The sequence below is a fragment of the Cnephaeus nilssonii genome, assembly GCF_951640355.1.
Source record: "Cnephaeus nilssonii genome assembly, chromosome: 21".
NCBI classification, from domain to species: Eukaryota; Metazoa; Chordata; class Mammalia; order Chiroptera; family Vespertilionidae; genus Cnephaeus; species Cnephaeus nilssonii.
The window spans coordinates 389,660-410,882 of record NC_137092.1 but is presented as its reverse complement, the minus strand read 5'-3'; the positions used below and the strand labels follow the sequence as shown (position 1 = coordinate 410,882).

Below are 21,223 nucleotides of genomic sequence, written 5' to 3'. Positions count from 1 at the left end.
TGAGGACGAGCCATCGACAGTGAGACAGGTTCAGCATTCCAGGAAGGAACTTGGGCAGCCGGCTCATCCCCTTGGACCCAACGACTACATTTCTTGGAATTTATCTGAAAGCGTATCAGGAAGTCATCAAAGATAAGGACAAAGCCTATGTGTAGCATGTACTGTGTATAATAGGCAAAAAAAACAAGATGCCCACAATCTTGGGAACAGTTAGAACCTATAATATGATATCACATAACTGTTAATCACCCTTCCAATTATGGGAAAACCTCATCAGTTCTGTTTTTTGATGCACATGCACATGAAGTAAACCCTGGGAGGAAAGATGCTAACATGTGAGTAGAGGTTATCATTAGTTGGTGACATTATGAGTGATTTCTACTTTTTAAAAAATGTTTTCCCATATTTTTTATTTTTTCCTATAACAATAAGAGGTTTAGCCTCAAATAGGAATCGCAGGCCTCATGAGGTGCTCCCAGGGAGGCAACCTGGGGCCCTAAAAACCGAATCACACACAGGTACGTACAGCCTGCCTTGAATTCTCAGCCACATAAGTAATAAAAAAATAAAATTCACCCTCTGTTAAGTCCCTACTGTATGCTTTGTGCTCTACATGCTTAACCTCATTTAGTCCTCCCGGTACCTCTCTGAACGAGGTTATTATTAACAATATGCCCATTTTAGAGATAAAAGAACAGAGGCTGCCGTCTCATCCCAACGTTTTCTTGCCCTCTTCCTGTTCACTCTGCCCGGCGCACCAGCGTAGACCCTGTTCTCTGAGCAGCAGACCTTCCCGTCGTCCCTGGAAAACTTTCCAAAGTAAACACGTCGGGGATGGGAGGGGCGGGCGCTCCTGAGGGCACTGCCCCTTCCTCCTCTGTGGCTTTAACTGGGCCGCGGGGCGTGCCCAGCCTCCTCACTCGGTGGCAGAGCCTGGCAGGTGCCCTTTCCTCCAAGGAGCCAGGTCGGTGCCGGGATCCGGGATCCAGGAGGCATGTCCTCTCCCCCTGGCCCCGGCTGCCTCCCCAGGCCCAGGCCCCGGCCCCCTGACCTGCCCGCCCTCGGCTCTCTCAGTGCCCTCCCTGAACTTCTCCAACCTTTCCTCTTGTCCCCTTCATTCCGGGCACCCCCCTCCGCCTCTATGGCGTTATCTCTGTCGTCATTGCTGAAAGCAAATGCCAACTCCCTGTCTTTGAAAGAAGAGGGCTTTGTAGAACAGTGGTTCCAGGATTCGTCCCTTCAGGGCACCGTGTCTCCCAGCACCCATCTCCTGTCTCCTCAGGGTGGGGGGCCATTGGGTTATTGTAAATGGTCTTGGCGGGACTTAGGGTGATGGGCGGGCGGGCGGATGGCTGGGGGGGTGAGGGTGTCTGTGCAAGGCCTGGCACCTCCGAGGGGGAAAGAACTGCGCTTTGTCTTCTAGGCCGAAGCTCCCACAGACTGCGGCGGATGAGGGCGACGGCCGCCTTCCGCAGCCCCTGCCTCGGGGGGTGCCTGCTCACCCTCCTGCTTCTGCAGCTGCGCGGGCTGCACGCAGGTGGGTCTCCCCGCTGTCCCTGGCTGCAGGGTAAATGACCCCTTCCGGTTCTCCTTGGAGGCTCCCCCTGGGCCCAGGCGGGTGCCGTGGGGCAAGCTGCCCCAGGAATGAGCGTGGGGATGCTGCCCTGGGGCGGGGAGCCCGGTCCCCATATGTCCTTGCCCCTCCCGGTGTCTGGTTGTCCGGTGTCTGGCTGTCTGGTGTTTGGCTGTCCAGTGTCTAACTGTCCGGTGTCTGGCTGTCCAAGTGTCTGGCTGTCCTGGTGTCTAACTGTCTGGTGTCTAACTGTCCCGGTGTCTGGCTGTCCCGGTGTCCGGCTGTCTCGGTGTCTAACTGTCTGGTGTCTAACTGTCCGGTGTCTAACTGTCTGGTGTCTAACTGTCCGGTGTCTGTCCCGGTGTCTAACTGTCCCGGTGTCTGGCTGTCCTGGTGTCCGGCTGTCTCGGTGTCTAACTGTCTGTTGTCTGGCTGTCCCGTGTCTAACTGTCCGGTGTCTAACTGTCCGGTGTCTAACTGTCCGGTTCCCGGCAGCTCCCTTCGACGTGGCGGGGCCCGCGGAGCCCATCCTGGCGCTCGTGGGCGCGGACGCGGAGCTGCCCTGCCACCTGCCCGCGAACCTGAGCGCCGTGCCCCTGGAGATGCAATGGCTGCGGGAGCCAGAGGCCCTGGCGGTGCTGGTGCACCGCGCTGGGCAGGCACAGGACACCGAGCAGCTGGCCCGGTACCGGGGCCGAGCCGCGCTGGTGCTGGACGGCCTGGCCCAGGGCCGCGTGGCGCTCCGGATCCGCAGGGTCCAGGCCTCGGACGACGGCGAGTACCGCTGCTCCTTCCGGCGGGAGGACGGCCCAGGCCACGGAGAGGCCCGCGTGCGCCTGCGGGTGGCCGGTGAGTACCGCGTGCCCTTCTCCCTGACTCCCGGGAGGCGTGCGCCTCTTTTTAAATATATTTTTATAGATTTCAGAGAGGAAGGGAGAGGAAGAGAGAGGTGGAAAGTTCAATGCTGAGAGAGAATCATTGATCAGCCCGCAACCTGGGCAGGTGTCCTGACCTCCTGGTTCATAGTGTCTGGCTGACCTATGACCTATGCCCGCTGGGCTGGCACCCCTTTCTGATGAGGTTATGAAATGCCTTGTATTGACACCTCTGTTTCCTTGTGTAATGCAGTATGGAGAGGAGTCCGCTCACTCCCCATCCCCATGTGCTCTTCTTTCTCGATCATGCAACCCTGTGGTTATAAGGCTCCCAGAGGGTGTCCCCTGAAGGAGTAAGACCATCTTCTCTCTCCTCAGCGCTGGGCTCTGATCCTCACATCCATATGGACGTTCAAGACAATGGGGAGACCCGGCTGGAGTGCACCTCGGTGGGGTGGTACCCGGAGCCCCGGGTGCAGTGGAGGACACCCACGGGAGAGACGTTCTCCTCCACGTCAGAGTCCAGGCATCCTGACGAAGAAGGCCTGTTCACCGTGGCGGCTTCCGTGGCCATCAGCGACCCCTCCATGAAGAACGTGTCCTGCTGCATCCAGAACGTTCTCCTTGGCCAGGAGAAGGAAGCAGACATTTTCATACCAGGTCAGTGAACGCAACACTGGGTTCCTATGTGAAGCGTGACCTCCTGGCAGAGCGGCCTACTTTCTTCACCTAAAATCCCCCCACCTACTCTCATGAGGGAGCCCCACCAACTTCACTTAGAGTAAAGGTTCTAGCCCCACCAGCATGGCTCAGTGGATGAGCGTCATCGACCTATGAACCAGGAGGTTGTGGTTGGATGATTGGTCAGGACACATGCCCGGGTTTCAGGCTCGATCCCCAGTGTGAAGTGTGCAGGAGGTAGTCGATTGATGATTCTCTCTCATCATTGATATTTCTCTGTGTGTGTGTGTCTCTCTCTCTCTCTCTCTCTCTCTCTCATCTTTCATCTCTGAAATCAATAAAAATATATATTTTAAAAAATATTCTGAAGGCATAAACTGTACCAAGACCTTGTAGAAAATCCAGATTTGCTTAGGAGATGCACCTTGGATAGAGAAGCTTTGTCCCTGCAGACCTTCCTGATCCCGAGACTCTCTCCTTGACCAAACAGGAAGACTAAGGCTAAGTTCTCCTGTTTCCACCCTTGCCCCCTTTCTCCTCCATCCCAGGCGAGAGCTCTGTCCAGGGTCCTCAGGAAAGCGCATCTTCTCACTGTCCCCCACACACTGCCTCTGGTCCAAGCAGGAACTCTTCCTTCTCCCTGGGTCACTGAGTCTGTGCTGTTGCACCCAGAGGTGATGCTTCCCCTTCCTGGGTTACTTCCCTGTCCCCTTGGCTCAGGTCCTCCATTGATCATTAAGGAGGAATTTCCATAACAACATGAATTTGTCCATTTTTTTCTTGTTCTGTCCCAAAACAACTCTTGTTCATCTTCATTCCTCTTTTCCTCTGCTTTTTCCTACCTAAGATTTTTTTTTTCCCCCTGAAAAGCCTGAGTGGCATTGGAGGGACTGTTTTCACCTCGGAAGGAATGGGAGGGAGTGGTCCAGGTCATGCCCTCTTCCGAGTCCCTTTGGAGGAGCTGGACTTGCTCAGTGATTCTCAACAAATGTCCTTTGTTTCAGCTCCTTTCTTCCCAAGGCTGATTCCCTGGGTGGTGGCTGTGGCTGTCACCTTAGTGGTCCTAGCAGTTCTCACCATCGGGTCCATATTTTTCACCTGGAGACTATACAAGGAAAGGTCCAGACGGAGGAAGGGTGAATTCAGCTCTACAGGTAAGTCATAGACTCCCGGGCTGCTTGTCGGGAGTGTGTCCGAGTGAGGTTGGATCCAAGTCCTGTAGGATAACTGCCAGTGGGAGATATCAGACTCTGGAATTCTGAAAGTCAGAGCGGATTGTAGGGCTCCTGGAGTCACTGATACTCAATCTGAGCAAGGACAGAGGTTTGGGTGCAGGCTGAGTCAGAACCAGTTCTAACAGGTATTAGACCTGACGTTTGCTCACTACCCACCCTGAGGCTCTATCCTCACTTTTACCTCGGTTTCCCAGTAACGACTACAGATATGATCCAAGCCAATAGGAACTTCCTGCATATTTCTTAGAAAACAACACAATTCCTGTTCTTCACTATTGATCATGTTTCAGTGACTGAGTAGTCACCATGTAACAGTTACTCCTTTGTGTGTTTCTCACACCAGTTTTGTCCCCCACCCCCTCCACTGTGTCCACTATAGAAGGTCATTTGTTATTTCTCTTTGTTTTCCAGAGAAACTCCTGAAAGAGCTCAGTAAGTTGTCTTCTTGTCATTATTTCACCCTCAAGATTCCCTTTCCCTCTCTCTCTCTCTCTCTCTCTCTCTCTCTCTCTCTCTCTCTTTCTCTCACTTTCGCTCTTGCGCTCTCTCTCTCTCTCTCTCTCTCTCTCTCTCTCTCTCTCTCCTATAAAACCTTTCAGTGACTGTCTCTCTCTCTGTCTCATTGCAGAGTGGAAGAAGGCTACACTGCATGCAGGTCAGTGACTCTCAACCTCTCAAGGGCTCCGAGGCTTCAACCCCCAGGGACTCAAAGTCCTACAATAGTTGAAAACAAATCACCAACACCTTTTAGAGATGAGGATAGAGAGGGGGGGAAGGTGGCAAATGGCATCAACTTTTCCTTGAGGCACGCGGCAGCCCGAGTGGGAAATGGATAGGAGACAAGCCCGTCTGACACAGGGTGTTAGGCCCTGGGGAAAGTCAGCTTGTACATCACCTGTGACTGTCGAGGGAAGAAGGGAATAGAGACAGCTGAGCAGGCCAAACAGCTCAGCTCTCCTTGGAGGAGACCTGCCAGTTCCTATCTCTTTGGAGAAGGGAGAACAGGGCTTGCAGCCTCTCACATTCACGCCTGCTCAGACTCACTTCCTCTTCGTTGTCTAGTTGATGTGACTCTGGACCCGGACACCGCCCACCCCCACCTCTTTCTGCATGAGGATTCCAAGTCTGTGCGGCTGGAAGATGCACGTCAGAAACTGCCTGAGAAACCCGAGAGATTTGACTCCTGGCCTTGTGTGTTGGGGAGGGAGGCCTTCACCTCCGGGAGGCATTACTGGGAGGTGGAGGTGGGGGATAGGACCGACTGGGCCATCGGGGTGTGTAGGGAGGACGTGATGAAGAAAGGATTTGACCCCATGACTCCCAAGAATGGGTTCTGGGCTGTGGAGCTGTATGGAAATGGGTACTGGGCCCTCACCCCCCTCCGGACCCCTCTCCCCCTGGCAGGACCTCCCCGTCGGGTTGGGATTTTCCTGGACTATGATTCAGGAGACGTTGCCTTCTACAACATGATGGACGGGTCCCACATCTACACTTTCTCCAAGGCCTCTTTCTCTGGCCCCCTCCGACCCTTCTTCTGCTTGTGGTCCTCTGGCAAAAAGCCCCTGACAATCTGCCCGGTCACGGATGGGCTGGAGGAAGTCACGGTAGAGGCTGATGCCAAGGACCCTTCCAAGGAGATCCCACTGTCCCCCTTGGGGGAGGATGCTGCCTCTGGGGACACAGACACACTTCATTCTAAACTCATCTCTGCCCAGGCCAACCAGGGGGCACCTTAAGGATGAGCCCAGCTTAGCTGCTTCCCTTTGCTCTCACCCCTCTCTGCCACCCCGCCCCCTGAGGCCTCACCCAGCTCCCGTGGCTTCCTGTTGGGTATGGATTGATTAGTCTTGGGAAGGTTGTATGGCTGCTGCTGGAGAGCGTGGGGTGTAGGACCTTGCTAATCTGTTTCTGTACCCATAGTCGGGGTCCGGGGAGGTGGCTCTTCAATGACATCTGTTCTCCTACCCTGGAGGCCACATCCTAAAGGGAAGGACTTGAAATAAACTCAACAGACAGCTCAGGGATTGAGATGGGGTCGGGTTAGATGGTCATGGGGTGATGACAACCATCCTGGTGTCCAGACGAGGGGTATGTGGAGGAACAGGCAAGCAGAAACCCCAAAGGATTCTGGGAACAGAAGACCCGAGGCTAACACCCCATCGAGGAACCTGGAGGGGACACTGGGATGGAGGAAAGTGAGGTGACCCTAGACCAGGGATGACCACCTGGCCTGCCCCTACAGTGTCAGGGCCCGTATCCCAAATACCTAAGCTTGTCCTAGGGAGCGGGGGAAATAGCCCTGTTGCTGTGGAGTCTGAGCGATTGGAAGGGGGAGTGGAGGAGAGACGCTAGGAGCAGGGCCAGGGTGTCGGACAGGAGGTGGACAGGGAGGAGGGTTTTAGACAGTTGTGTGCACAGCAGTGTCTCAGACCCCGTTCCTCTCTGCACTGACCTGCTGCTCCCTTGCCTGGGGGTCATTCCACCCTCACGTTGTGGGCCCCATAGTTTCTGCTTCTCCTCCTCCTTATGATCTGGACTCTATCCCATTCAGAGGCTGTTCCAGGAATCGTCCCTCAGGGATATCACCACTTCATCAGCCACTATCTCAGCCTTGTGCCCCCTCAGCTGTCATCCGAATGCCCTGTGTAACCCCTCAAGTACCCCTTCCCTGAGCATCAACTGCTCCCTTTTTCCAAACCGTGGCCTGTGCGCTCTCTCCCCACACAGCCTTCCTCCCATGCCCTTCTCCTTGGGTCCCCTGATTGTGGTGTCTCTGCTCAGCACAGCGAGCCCGATTGCTCCTGTCTGTCTTCGCATTTTCCTTATGTCCGAGGCTCCTCTGGTCAACAGGCTGCACAATTGTCCACACTCACATCTCCTACTCGGATTGTACTTTCTCACGTTCAGGATCGATGTCGCCGCCCGTGGTCTTAACCTAATAAATAAGTCTGTCTGATTGCTGCACCTTCCTTTCTTTATTGCAACAAGTGGACCCAGCCAGAACAAAAGCAGAGGAAAGGCCCGGCCGGCATGGCTCAGGGGTTGAGCGGCAACCTATGAGCCCAGGAGGTCACGGTTCCATTCCCCTTAGGACACATACCCAGGTTGTGGGCTCGATCCCCAATAGGGGGCGTGCAGGAGGCAGCCGATCAATAATTCTCTGTCATCATTGATGTTTCTATCTCTCTATCTCTCCCTCTCCCTCCCTCTCTGAAATCAATAAAAAAATCTATAATTCACACACACACACACACACACACACACACACACACACACACACACACCCTGAGGAAAGAAGGCATGTTGCTTACTGACATTGTCGTTCTATTTACCCGGGACCCATCGGGGACTGACAGCAGTGGGTGGGCTCACCCGGCAGGCGGTCCAGGAGCTGCTGTCTCAGGAGAACCCAGGGACTCGCAAAAAGGCCCGGTGCCCACTGGCTGCCCGCCCCTCGGCCCCTGTGTGGGTGCTGACTGCATGTTCGCCATTAAAAAGGTGATTCTGGTGGAAGTGAGTGAAGCCATGTCTTGGAATTTTAAAAGTGCTTTTCCAGAAGGAGGAAATGTTTGGAAAACTTTTCATGGTAATGCCTTGGAATCGGGAAGCAAGCAAACAAACAAACTGGGTGATCTTTGGAAACCGCTGTTGAAGGCCCTGGTCGTTCAGCCAGACTCCGGCTTCCCCCTGCATGGCCCCAGGCAAGGACCAGGCACAGCCACCTCCCCGAGGCTCTGACCAGCCAGCTCTGCCGCCCGAATGGATAGAGTGAGTCTCGTGTCCTGGCCTCGTCCTGCCTCAAACACTACTCACCCCACACTGCCCCGCGAGTGCCACCCACCCACACTGTATGGCTGGGAGAAGAACATGATTGATTCCTGCTTTAAAAAGTGTTCATTTGTGTTCAAATTATGCTTTTAGAAAGTCAAAGAAAGAAAAAACCTAACTTAAAAAAAAAATCTTGGGAACCTCAGGCAGTTGCTTTGCTGGTTTAATTGTATCCTGAAATGTGTATGTGAAAACTCGCCCAGAAGAGACGGGGCTGCCGGAGGAACCCCTCGCTGAGAGTAGAAAGAAAACCGGTTACAGATTTTAATCAGCGCCGCAACCTCACCCCCTCACCCCACTTCCCTCTTCCCTTCAAGGAAAAGGGTCACCAGGCCCAGGACTGAGCCGGTGACAGGCTCTGTGGGAACACCTGTGTCCTTCCTTCCCCAGCCCCAGCCTCGGGGCACGGAGCACCCAGAAGCAGACCTTATCGGATGCCCCTGGGCCACCCTTCCCTGTCGGCACGGTGCCAGTGCCTGGGGGACATTGTCTTGGTAATTCTGGCGTTATTTCTGAATCTTCTAACAGAGAAGACATGCCGCCTTGCCAAATGCTTTGCCAGCGTCTGTCTTCGTCACCTGGGGCAGAATCAGTGATCCTGTGATTTCAGAAACCTCTCAGGTGTGTTTACAGAAGTGGCTGTGGTGGGAACCCTGTGTCAAGTGCTCCCTCTGCGGGGTTTACTAGACACAGAAACTACTCATCCTTTTTCCCCCCTCTCATTTTGAAAACTATTTATTGCAGTGTAACATCCATTCAGAAAAGCCCGCCCATCTTCAGCGTGCAGCTAGATAAACTCAGAACAGGACACCCCAGCCCCTTACACATGTTACATATAAGGTAGGATTTCAGTGGCTGCTATGAACGGAGGTGTTTGCAGCCTTCTCCACAGCACAAGTGTCAGTCATTCCTTTCTAAAAACATTGCCTGCAGAGTGTGAAAGGGCGTTCGTGTGAAAGACAAGAGAGTGATCAGAGGTGTTATAGCTTGTAGTTTAAATGCGGTGACTTTGCCTTCTGCTTTCCCTGGTTCCTCTTGTACTTGATGAAAAAATATCCGTGGAACAAAAATATAAAAACAGGAAGGATGGAAATTTTCTTCAAAAGAACAACAAATTCATCTTCGTGCTATTTTTGTAAATAATAAGAAAGTCCATCCTCAGACCCGTGTAAAACACTTTTGTGAGACCCCATAGAGAAAATTTACCCTTACGATTTAACTTTGATAACCCATCCCCTTGTTGAAAGGGGGAAAGCCACACTCGAAAAAAAAAGAGAAAGAAAAAGGCCCCGCTGGGATTCGAACCCAGGATCTCCTGTTTACTAGACAGGCGCTTTAACCAGCTAAGCCACGGAGCCAGCACGCCGGCTCGCGTCCAAATCGATGGGGAAAGAGGAAGATCTTTGATTTTATTGGGTGCATTTATTTACTTCTCTCTCCGCCTGGGTCAGGAGCAACCCAAATGCTTCCCAAAACTCTGAAGATGAGCCTCGGTCTGCGAGGGTTCGGTCTGGATACTGGCAGCTGTAGGACAACTGAGCCCTCCCGGCGTGGGCGCGGGAGCAGAGGGCCAGGGGAGGGGACAGGGGAGGGGTCAGGGGAGGGGACAGGGGAGGGGACAGAGGAGGGGACAGGGGAGAGGACAGGGGAGGGGACCAGGGGAGGGGACAGGGGAGGGGACAGGGGAGGAGGACAGGGGAGGGAACAGGGGAGGGGACAGGGGAGGGGACCAGCCGCGTTCCCGCGGAGACACGCCTCCTCCGGTCCAGGGACACTTTGACGCCAGAACAGTTCTAGCCCCAAGAACAGGTCCGTTCGGGAAGCAAGCTGTATGTTCTCTATCTCACGGTTTTCAATTCAAGTTCCAGCCATTCCTTACCCCAAGTCTTTCCGTAAATGTGGGTTCCACCTGCCTGCTTGTAGCTTACAATGTTAACTTACACAATTCTAGAGCTGCACCTTAAAAACACAAGGCTTCCTCATGACAACCTGGTCTTGGAAAGAAATAAAAGAGCGATTCCCTCTCTCCGAAGCCACAGGAAGAGACACTTTCTTGTCCTAAAACTTGTCCCAAGGATCTCGTTTGATAAGATGTCAAATTGAGAGCATTCACTGGAATTTGTCCTTCCCCAGGGGGGCTTGTGTGAGTGTTTGTAGCGGTTCCCAGCTTACCCTCTGCTTGGTCAAAGGAAATCTGAACGAACAGCTGTAGTGGAACTCCGAACAGTTTACAAACTGTCTCCATAGCTGTGGCAGTCTCTTCCCAAGTGAAGCCTGTAATTATGAGGGGCTGCCTGTTGTCATGGTGACAACGCTGAATGAAACGTGTATTTCTAAACTGTTCCAACATTTGAAGGATTTCTCGGTCACACTGTAAGGCCTTACTTCCGCCTACAGACGTGACGGGGGCAGCATGACTCTGCTAGATGGCTTATTTTTGTCAAGAGATTGAAAGTCGATGAACTCAACCCACAGGTGGATTGAAACTCCATGAAATAAGCACCCATTTCTTTGCTATGATAGGATGAGCAATCGTGTCGTTAGAGAGCTTGGAGCCATTAGAGTAATGATAAGCAGCGCAGTCACACCTGGCAGGGCTTTGACCACGGACATTCCGAAGGACAGCGAGCCCACGGGATCCGGTTTGGGCTTTCCCTTCGACGGGCAAAGGCACAGAAATGCCGGGACGTGGGGGGAGTTGTTTACAGGCCGGAGGCAAGTCTTGGGAGAAAGCTGGGACTTGGAGCCATCACTTGCGGAAACCAGGTGTGAAGTCTCATTCTCTACTCGGTTCTCAGCGTGACCATCCCGCCATGGGAAGGCCCTCGGGTGGCTGTTCCAGCTCCTGGAGGTGGAGGAGGTGCAGGTTCCCGCGTCTCAGACCCGGACGATGACGTGAGGAAACGTGGGCGTGGCGGGCAGCGCCGTTTGCCATCGGCTTGGGAGAGAAACCAAAAACTGGGTCGTCTGTGAACTTGGGTGGGAGAACATAATTTTGTCTACATAACAAGTAAACTGAAACTGCGTTTTCTTCCATTATGAATACGGGCAACCGATCACAGATGTATTTCAGCAGTTTTGACTCTATCACTATGGTTATTTTTCAGGTTAATTCCGGTGCTCTATCAGGTTATAGATCCCCTATCAGTGCGGGACGGTGACTCGGCCGTGCGCTCCCGGCAGGGAGGGAGGGTACCCTCAAAAGAGCCTGAGGGAGGGGAGGGATCGGACCCTCAGGCACCGGCGCACCCCCTGGCTTCGACGGGTGGCCCGCGGGCTGGTTTTGATGAAGACGAGCCGCCGCCCAAGGTCTTCCGCGTGGGCCAGTGGCGCAATGGATAACGCGTCTGACTACGGATCAGAAGATTCCAGGTTCGACTCCTGGCTGGCTCGGTGGACGCCGCTTCATTTTACTTCTTCCTCCGCCGACCACGGAGGAGTCGGAGGAGCTGGTGAAGGAGAAAGTTCCAGCAGACGGCGGCCCACTCCTGCGGCGTCTCCCCCCGTCCTCACCCCCCTATCCTCACCCCCCCGCCGCGTCCGCCCCACCAGTCACTCCGGGAAAAGGTGGGTGGTTGGGAAGGAACCTTAGGCAAAGGGAAAGCAACTAAAATTTACAAATTCATGTTGAGAAGTAAGCATGATAGGTTCCTGGCTATGATTGGAACCCCTCTTTTGTGCTCCCCTATCCGGGCATTTCCAGTAAAAATGACGGGCACGCCAGGGTGCTGCGCATGCGCACAAGGCAGGGCTAGGGCCGCAGCAGGCACCCGCGCATGCGCACACAGCGCCGCTAGCGCGGGTCGGAAGCAGAGCTTGTGGGAGGAACTGCAACCCCTGGAAGGCGCCTGTCACCGCGTTTCCGTAGTGTAGTGGTTATCACGTTCGCCTCACACGCGAAAGGTCCCCGGTTCGAAACCGGGCGGAAACAAACGTTTTCCTCACCTTGTAACTCATCATCAAAAGCCTATTTTAATTTTTTTTAATGATCAAGACCTCAAACACGGGCCTCCTTTTCCTGTCTGGCTCGCCCCGGGCTGTGGTGCTGACGTGAGTGCGGAGTCGGGAGGCCGCCGCCGCCGCCGCCGCCCGGGCCCCGGAAGCGCATCCCCGGCTCGCGGCCTCCCTGCCCCCATCCCCGGCCTCGGGTCCTGCGAGGGTTCGGTCTGGACACTCGGTGAGCGCGGAGCCTCCCGGCGCCTCGGGCCCCACGCTCCGCGCGACCTAGGGCGGCGGGGGCGGCGGCCCCATCGCAGCCCCTGCGGGGAGGTCCAGGCGGGCGGTCCCTCCGGCCCTGGGTTCGAGGCGTCCCTGGTGGAACCCCCTTGGAGGGGACAGCGAGGGCCCAGGGGCCCCCCGGGCTGCGCTCCCGTCAAAAGCGGAAAGACCGCCGCCAAGTTCAGGGACCTGAGGGGTCGCCGCGCTCGTTCCCGGCGGGACCTGCGCCTGGGTGACCTCTGACCTGGGGACGCGGGTTCGGGGAAAGGCCGCGCGGTCCCGCCGCTCGCCTCGGGCCCCGCTCAGACGTTCTCGTCGCCGGTGCCCACCCCGGTGTCTGAGGGTCAGCAGCACTCGCTCAGGTGCCCTCGGCGCCCCAGGAACGGGGCGCCTGTGACGTGTTGTGGCGACGAGGAGGGGGCACCCCTTCCCTGGAGGGCCGGTCTCTGTCTTTAAACCGGTGCCGGCGCCCTCCCCCTCCCCCCTTCGGCCCCAGCGGGGGGCTGCCCTCCGCTCCTATGGACCGAAGACGCTTTTATTTTCAGCCCCGTCTGCACCGCCCGGGAGGCCGGGGCCCCGGGGCCAGGCGGGGGGTGGGGGGCAGGGCTGTCCCCCGCTTTCCCCTGCATCCGGGGACTGCAGTGAGGCCGCTTGGAGGCCGGGAGCCCCCGCCATCCGCATGCACGTGGCGACTGTGTGTTCGACGCCCGCGGCTCAGCGCTCGGGGGACCCCGTCCTGTCCCTCCTTCCCGGGCCCCAGCCCCCCGCCCCCCGTTTCCTAAACTCCGTGAATGCAAAGCGGCCCCCCAAAGCCGAAGGAGCCGAGAGACCGAAGGGCGAGGCAGAGTCCGGCGGGTCGGTTAATAGGAGACTCGGGGCAGAAACGCAGCCCGGGGGTGGGGGTGGGGTCGGAGGGATCTGCGCGGCCCCCCGACACGCGGGGAGGGGAACGGGGCGCTCGGAGGGGCCGGCGCCGGGTCTGCGTCCAGCTCGTCGGGGACACGTCCAGGCGCCGCTGCGGAGACAACTCACGGGGTTCCATGACGGCGCGGTGCCCAGGACCCCGGGGCCAGGTGGAGAGCAGGGTCACTGGGGTTCGCACACCCTCCTTAACCCCAAATGGAAAGCAGGCTCCGGCCTTGCCCCCATTTCCTTGGGGAGGTGGGGTCGGGGGGGAGTAGCTGACACCATGTCCTCTTGCCCCTGTAGCTCCCTGGCCTTGCACACGCTTTACTTGTACTTTTATATTACACCGGAGGCCCGTGCACACATTCATGCACTGCGGGGGAGGGGGTCCCCGGGGGTCCCCTCAGCCTGGCCTGCCCCCATTAGCAGTCTGGGAGCCCTCCAGAATGTCGGGGAGCCCCCTAAGTCTGAGTGGAACAGCCTTAACACTGCGGCAGAGGCTCCCGCCGCCACCCACCTGCTTGCCTGCGACCCGCTTCTGCCCCCTGGTGGTCAGTGCACGTCATCGTGACCCTCGGTTCCATTTGGTGGTAACGGTGGCTTAGGCTTTTATATACATAGAAACATACTTCATGCTCGCTCTCCTAAGCATGGCGTCACTAACCTTCCTCCAGGCCTTTCCTCCAGCCCCAAGGCCCTCTCTCGCCATAAGTGAGAGGCAGAGGGAGGAGGGGGCCGTGTGACTTTGAGGGGGACCGAGACCCGCACCCACCTTAGAACTTCCTTTCAAAACCCGGGTCAGTGGCAGTCAGGGGACCCAGAGGATGCGGCTGCCATGTGCCTGCCTGTGCGTGCTGGAGTGGGAGTGAGAATTGTTTGGGTTTCCTTTTTCTGTTGTTTTCTTTGGGGGTGGGCGCATATTCGGTGAAGTGGGATTTGGTCCATGGACAGTGGAGACAGACTCATGAAGAAAGAGAAAAAAACATATTTTTATGTGCTTATTCACCATTCATGTTTCTTCTAAGAAGTGCTTTGTTAACTGCCCATTGTTTTCAAATTTTCACTTTGTCCTTTTCTCATTGGTCTTTAGGAATTCTTTATAAATTTTGGAATCTAATTGTCAGTTATATGTGTCATGAATATCTTTGCCCAGCTTGTAACTTATCTTTTTGTATTTTTATGCTATACACAGATCATTAATTTTAATATAATCAAATTTGAGTTTTAATGTCATGAAATCCGTCCATCTTTCCCTTTATGGCTTACACTTTTTGTGTCTTGTTCAATAAACCTTTCTAGGGGCAGCGTGAGGAAGAGAGTAGAACCCTGCACTGGAAGAGCCACCTGCCAGGCACCGCCGCCACCATGCCCAAGAGGAAGGCAAAAGGAGATGCTAAAGGCGACAAAGTGAAGGGGAAGGAGGAGCCGCAGAGGAAGTCGGCTCGGTTGTCTGCTAAGCCTGCTGCTGCGAAGCCAGGGCCCCGGCCTAAAAAGGCCGCTGCAGAGAAGGGGGAGAAGCTGCCCAAAGGCAGGAAGGGGAAAGCAGACGCTGCCCAGGAGGGGCGCAGCCCTTCGAAAGCCCAGTCACGGCGAGCGGGAGGCAGCGGCGATGCCCCGTGAAGTGGACTTTCCTCACAGCTCTGTGCTGCTAATACTCTACTATTTGAAATACTATTTTTTAAAATCAAATTTTATAAAAATGCAGGGTTGTTGTTGTTTTTAATGTTAGCATGAAGACACTTTGTTGTTGTCTTTTGTGGGAAGGCCGAAGACCACGAATAGAGTGTTCAGCAGCTGGATAAAAACGGGGGGAAATGGGATTTTCTGTCCTGGCTTTTGAAGATCATTCTTGGTTCCATTCACACGCCGGCCGCTTTGGCTCAGAAGATGTACAGTGTGGGGAAGCCCAGCATCCTGTCTGCTTTCCTGATGCCACCGCATAGAGACGACTTTCTGAAGCCACAGCTCAGGATGTGGCCTCCGCACCCCTCACGTCGGCCGTGTCGGGTCGCCAGGCCCAGGCTTTCTGGCGACGAGGACGATATGGCTTTGCTCAAAAGAGCCAGCGTTTCTGTTTCTAGGCTGTGGGTCGTCCCACGGAGAATCCTGCAGCTTTTAGGGTTTTTCTCCGTGTCAGACTTGACCTGTGAACAGCTCTTACATGCGTCATATAAAATGTCCCTCCCTTCTGAAGACTTTTCCTGTTCAAAGCAGCAATGGAAGATTTGATTGACGCTTTGTGGAGAGGATTTTGGAAGTTGTAAAATTTGTGTGTGTGGAAGTTGTAGAATTTTATAGATTGTTACCCATATTCTGCTGGAAGTACCAGGGTTTTTTGTTTGTTTTGCTTGTTGTCGTTGTTCATTTGTGTGTGTTTTCTTTAAATATCTGAAAAAGCGGAAAGCAAATTGGCAGTGGGAGAGGGGTCATTTCCAACCCAAATCCATAGAGATGCCTTGTAAAAGTTGTATAGTTTTGCTTTTCCCATTTATCCTTAGTCTTTCCTGGACTGATTTTTGTGACACATACATGATAGATGTTCAATATGATATTTTTCTCATATGAATAAGTGGTTCTCCCAGCACCATTTTTTGAAAAGCTTATCCATTCCTCCACTGATCTGTAACACTGACTCTTTCATAAATCAAGTTTCTGTGTGTGTGGAGGGGGAGAGTGGGATCTGATGGTGGTTTCTAGTCTAACTGACGGGTCAGTTTGTCTAACCTGTGGCAGAGCTATACAATCCTGAGTACTACAACTTTAGAAAAAAATCTTGCTATCTCAGGACAAATCCAACCTCCATCTCCATCCAGCACCTCCACCAAATTTTTCTTCCTTGGCATTGTCTTGGCTACATTTAGCTAGACAAGTTCTAAGTCAAACAAACAAAAATGTGTTGGAATTTTATTGGATTTGTATTGAATTTGTAAATTATAGTGTTGATTCTTTCAATCTATGAACCTAGTATAGCTCCATTTATTTAGAATCTCTAAATGTCTTTCAATAAAGTTCTATAATTTTCTCCATGAATATCTTCTTTTCTTAATATTTCCTAGGGACTTTATACATACTTTTTTATTCTATTTTATATGGTACATTTTTAGTTAACTACATTTTGTTTTTAGCAAAAGTTGATTTTTGTATCCAGCAACCTTGCTAACCTCTCATTAATTCTTATATTTGTAGTAGAGGCCTGATGCATGAAAATTCATGCAAAGTAAGCCTTCCTTCCCCCAGCTGCTGGCTCCAGCTTCCCTCCGGCCCCGGCTTTGTCAGGAAGGATGGCTGGAATGACATCCGGAAGATGTCCAGTCTAATTAGCATATTACCCTTTTATTATTACATATATTCTTTTGGGTTTTCTACATAGACAATCATGGATTTATTCTGTATATGCAAACAATTTTGTTTCTTTACCACCATATACCGTTTTTCCTTTTACTAATGCTAGATATTGTCTAGGTGCCCAGGGAGTGGGTAAGAAGTACAACAGTGAACAAAATAGTTTCTGCTTCTACCAAGCTTATATTCTAGTGGGGGTGAGTGAGATAGAAAATACACACAATTATGTGAGCGGGCACTACTTTGTGTAAGTGGGTACTACTTTGATAGGGTGGTTAGGTGATATTCCAGTAGAATGAAGGGGAATGTAAGACATTTGGGCCGGGGGGGGGGGGGGTGGCTAGCAATCTGAATCTGTGCCAGTAACCTGCCTTCTAGCGCACACTCTTGCTGGCTGATAATTAACTCCATTGATGCCTGTCCTGCCTTGCAGAACCTGTTTCCCAGAACACTCCCATTTTACAGAGGCCATACACTATGAACCATACCAACCCCTGGAGGGGGTTATCAGCGCTGATGCCAGGCCAGGCCTGTGGGTGTAATCTCATGTCCCCCACCCCAAACACCGGGCTTTTCGCAAAGCCTGCGAAAGGTCCAGAAGCCTGCCACATTTGGGAAACAAAAATACCAAAGTGTATAAAGGGAAAGCCTCCTCCATATTCATCACTCAGGGTTTGGAGACTGACTCCCCTGAGTCACTATACTAGTACATCTGAACATAAACGTTTTTTTCCCCTGAATCTCTGAGTACTCCTTGTGTATTTTCTGGTTGCCTGGTAAATTCTGTAATAGAGCACTTAATGAAATAAGACAGCAAGAGGTGTGACTATGAGGGGAAAGAATAGCAAATGCAGAGGTGAGGTGGAACTAGACATGCTGAGAAAGAACTGGGAGGCAGGAGTGGCTGAATTGGAGTGAGGGGAAGAGTGACAGTTGATATGATTGCAGAGATGGCCAGGAGCCAAGGACATGGATGACTCCAGGCTGTGATTTTCCTCCGTGATAGGATGCCATTAGAATTTTGAACAGAGAAAGGACACAATCTAAGGTGTGTTTGTGGCTGATGCATGAGCTGTGTGTGTTCAAGGGGGGAAGAGTTAAAGGAGAAAGACCAGATAAATACAGGTTTCCCACTTCAAATTCACCCTTTTGCAAAATCCTGTTACTTCAAATATTTTTCTTGCGAATTTCTCCGCAGGTTACTGCGGAAATTGGAGGAAGATCCTTTGGAGGATGTGTGGTTGGTTTGGGACGATGTAAACCTCCACAAACCCAGGAAATACGTGATCTTGTTGGTCAGATGAGGCATACCTTATAATTTCTGCCACCGTATTCTCCAATGATGAATCCCATTGAAGAAGTTTTTTTCAAATGTTAAGTTCTGCACAAGAAATATTTTGGCACTTCATTCAAACCATGAATATTTAACAGATGTTATTAATCATTCTGTAGCAACTATTACGCCTGAGGATTGTCACAATTACTTTATGAATATGTATATGAAATTGCCACAAGTGGGGGTGGGAGCACCACTATAAGGGAAATTATAAGTAAACAAGTATTTCTGATGTTTAAAAACTATTTTATGTTTATTACTATATACATGCAATAAAATATTTAATTTTAACAACTTTGCATTCGATTTTTGCTACAAAGCTTTTGAAATTATTTTAGTGAAAAAAATTTGCTTTGCAAAGGGTGAATTTGCTTTGCAAAAGATGAATTTGCATTGCAAAAGGTGAATTTGATTTGCAAACGGATAAATTTGAAGTGGAAATTTGTTTATTGTTTGCCAAGGACTGTGTCTGCCCAATGATTTATAAGCATGCTTTTATTTCCATGACTATGAATTCAATAATATTACTATCCCCATTTCACTTCAAATGCAAGTAATGAAAATATTCTGCAAGCGAAGCAAGTTGTAATTTGCAATAAAGAAGGGTAGTAATGAAAGGACAATACATTGCAGGGGAAGTGGCCATGGAACTCAGAGCGCTAGCATGTCTTCAACAACATAAAGCTAGAAGGAACATGGTTTCTGTACAAGGACGCTAATTTTGTAGACAGAAAGATTCCTGAAGTGGGAAAGGGCAAATTAGGAAAACGTACATCCGCCTTTAAACCACTTTTCCGATCCATTAGGCACTTACATTTCTATCTGAAAAGGCATAAACTAACGTCCAGGTTTATACACCTTTGGGAATTTGGTGTCTGGCTTGAAGCCCAGAGTTTTCATAATCACATTTATAACTCTAAAAAACGGAAGCACTGGTCCTGGAAGGGTGGGGAAGGGGACGGAGGGACACTCATTTCCCTGAATCCGTCCAGGTCTCAACTGCGGTCACGGCGACCATGCAAAAGAAACACCCCTCCTCGCCAAGACCCTCCAATGGCTCCCCGGCCGGGTCTCAGGAATGACGACCGGAAGCGCTACCGGAACTTCCGGAGGGCACGGCCGCACCGCGCGGACTCACTTCCGGGTCCCCTCTAGGCCGTTCGGAGGGCCGCCTTCTCGGTTACCCCGCTCGCTAGCCAGGCGGATTGTGCGGTGATTCCCAGGCGGCCGGGCGGCGGGAGCCGGAAGTTCCCTCCGGACTGCCGCTCCGGCCCCTCGCGGACCCGGCTTGTGCTCCGTCCCGGGCTCCTTGAGTGAAGTTCGGGCGGAAGGGGACGGTCAGCACCTGGAGGTCGGCTCACGCGGGGCTGCTTCCCCCTTAGGTGCCTGATGGCGGCCCTGGAGCCCTTCTCCAGATTATTTAAAAGCCCCCAAAACCCGAAACATAGGTAACAAAGAAAACCAGTTATACTACGAAATAGTTACCCACACAATTGAAATCTGTGTGCTTCTTCATTAATTCAATGCATTGAATATTAAACAGGAAGACCCCTCTCTTGACAACTGTAGTTTTTTTCTTTTCTTTTTTTCTTTTTGTATAGCAAAGGTGGAGATTTATTATCTTTATAAATAAGATTTATAAATCTTCCAGGAGATTTATTGAAGAACAACCACTCCAGGCGGGGAAGGGGAAAGAATCACAGCAGACTCCCACGGGGGAGGGGGAGAGAGTCCCCGACAACTGTTGTCTTAAGATACTTAAGTAGGAGATATTGGTAACAACTGTATTGTAACAGGAAAATATCTGCGATTTTTCTTGGCGACAAAGCCACAGCTACTTATCTTCCTACTGTAATTTGTTGCTTACATTCATAAGTGAAGAATATGCTCAATTTCAGTTAAAGGTTAGAGATTTTAAAGATTTTTTTTTCTCATCCAAGTTCACCAGTCCCCAAATAAAACCCAGCAAAAATGCTTAATACAGTGCCTATGACACGGAAAGTCTCCCCTCCTCATTCCCCCCGCTCCCCCCGCTTTCCCCCCGCCCCGCAACACACACACACACAATGCAGATATTGGTAATTTTATTCTTACTTTTTTTGCGCCTGTTCAAATTTAGGTGTCACGATGGAGTTAATCACATGAAGTAAGTACTGAGTTGAGACAAAGATAAATTACAATTCAGCCCACTAATTCAGATATATTCACCTAAAAATAAAAGGCCAACGTGAGAAGCAACAAGTATTTACTTTCCGAAAAGGCCCTAGCTTATTATTTCAATACCGAGCTCAGGATATCCTCTCATTTTTTAGAGACATCAGCCTGTGGTTTGAGAAGACTTTCCTACTATTTACTGGAATAAAATTGTATAAAGGAATGAGAAAAATAAAGACGCCCGAACAGGGACTTGAACCCTGGACCCTCAGATTAAAAGTCTGATGCTCTACCGACTGAGCTATCCGGGCTCCTGTAGGGAAGGTGCTCAAATCGACTATATTTAATATAACGATAAACTCGAAGGACAAAGTCATTTTAGAATTTTAATCTATGATTCCTGTTCAGAGCTAGCCATTCTGAAAACGCTTCTTAATATTATGAACCACAGAAACTCAGCTACAACGAGGATTTTCTTTAAGACCGAAGTCAACCCTATTACATTAATAACGATGTCCCTCAAATTCTATCTTTACATATATATCTTTATATATATGTGATATATGTTTATATATAAGATAGATATATACATAGTGCTTATAGATTCTTACTGGACTGCAGAGAATTCAGTGCATCAAGGACTGCCAGTTCCTGGGTTTCCCGGAGAAATAGCTCAAATATTCTACCCTTGGGCCCCAGCAGAGAACTTTCAAAGGGGAGCCGATCCGATGCTGTGCTTTAACGGGTTGATTAAATCACTTTTTTCATGGCACTTTGGACACCTAAAAAGGGACAGAAGAAACGGTTTGATTTCGTGCTGGGCCTCAGCTGTCTTTGGAGAAAAGATTAAAGAAAAAAAGTAAGCTTTTAGAGAGAGCCCCCCTCTCCTTTTCCTGGTCAGATTTCAGGCACTTCGCTCTGTCCCTGTGTGTCTAGGTTAAACGCTGACGAAAGTCCTATGATAAATGTCTCATCAACCATTTCAAGGATTTTATGAATAAATGAAGAATAATTTAGCTTTAACATTTAGAGAATCCTAGAATTGCTGAGGGGAAAAAAAATCAAATTTTAAAAG

At 51.5% G+C, this 21,223-nt stretch overlaps 1 protein-coding gene across 1 annotated transcript; it reads left to right on the top strand.

The window, feature by feature from the left end:
- Positions 1 to 1,449: 1,449 nt before the first annotated feature.
- Positions 1,450 to 6,100, top strand: BTN1A1 (butyrophilin subfamily 1 member A1; the record flags this gene model as incomplete). The annotated part of the gene is made up of 7 exons (XM_079762014.1): positions 1,450 to 1,552; positions 2,069 to 2,422; positions 2,827 to 3,108; positions 4,134 to 4,283; positions 4,776 to 4,796; positions 4,993 to 5,019; positions 5,427 to 6,100. 7 exons carry the CDS (start codon positions 1,450 to 1,452, stop codon positions 6,098 to 6,100), a joined length of 1,611 nt encoding a protein of 536 aa, XP_079618140.1.
- Between the last annotated feature and the right edge of the window lie 15,123 nt (positions 6,101 to 21,223).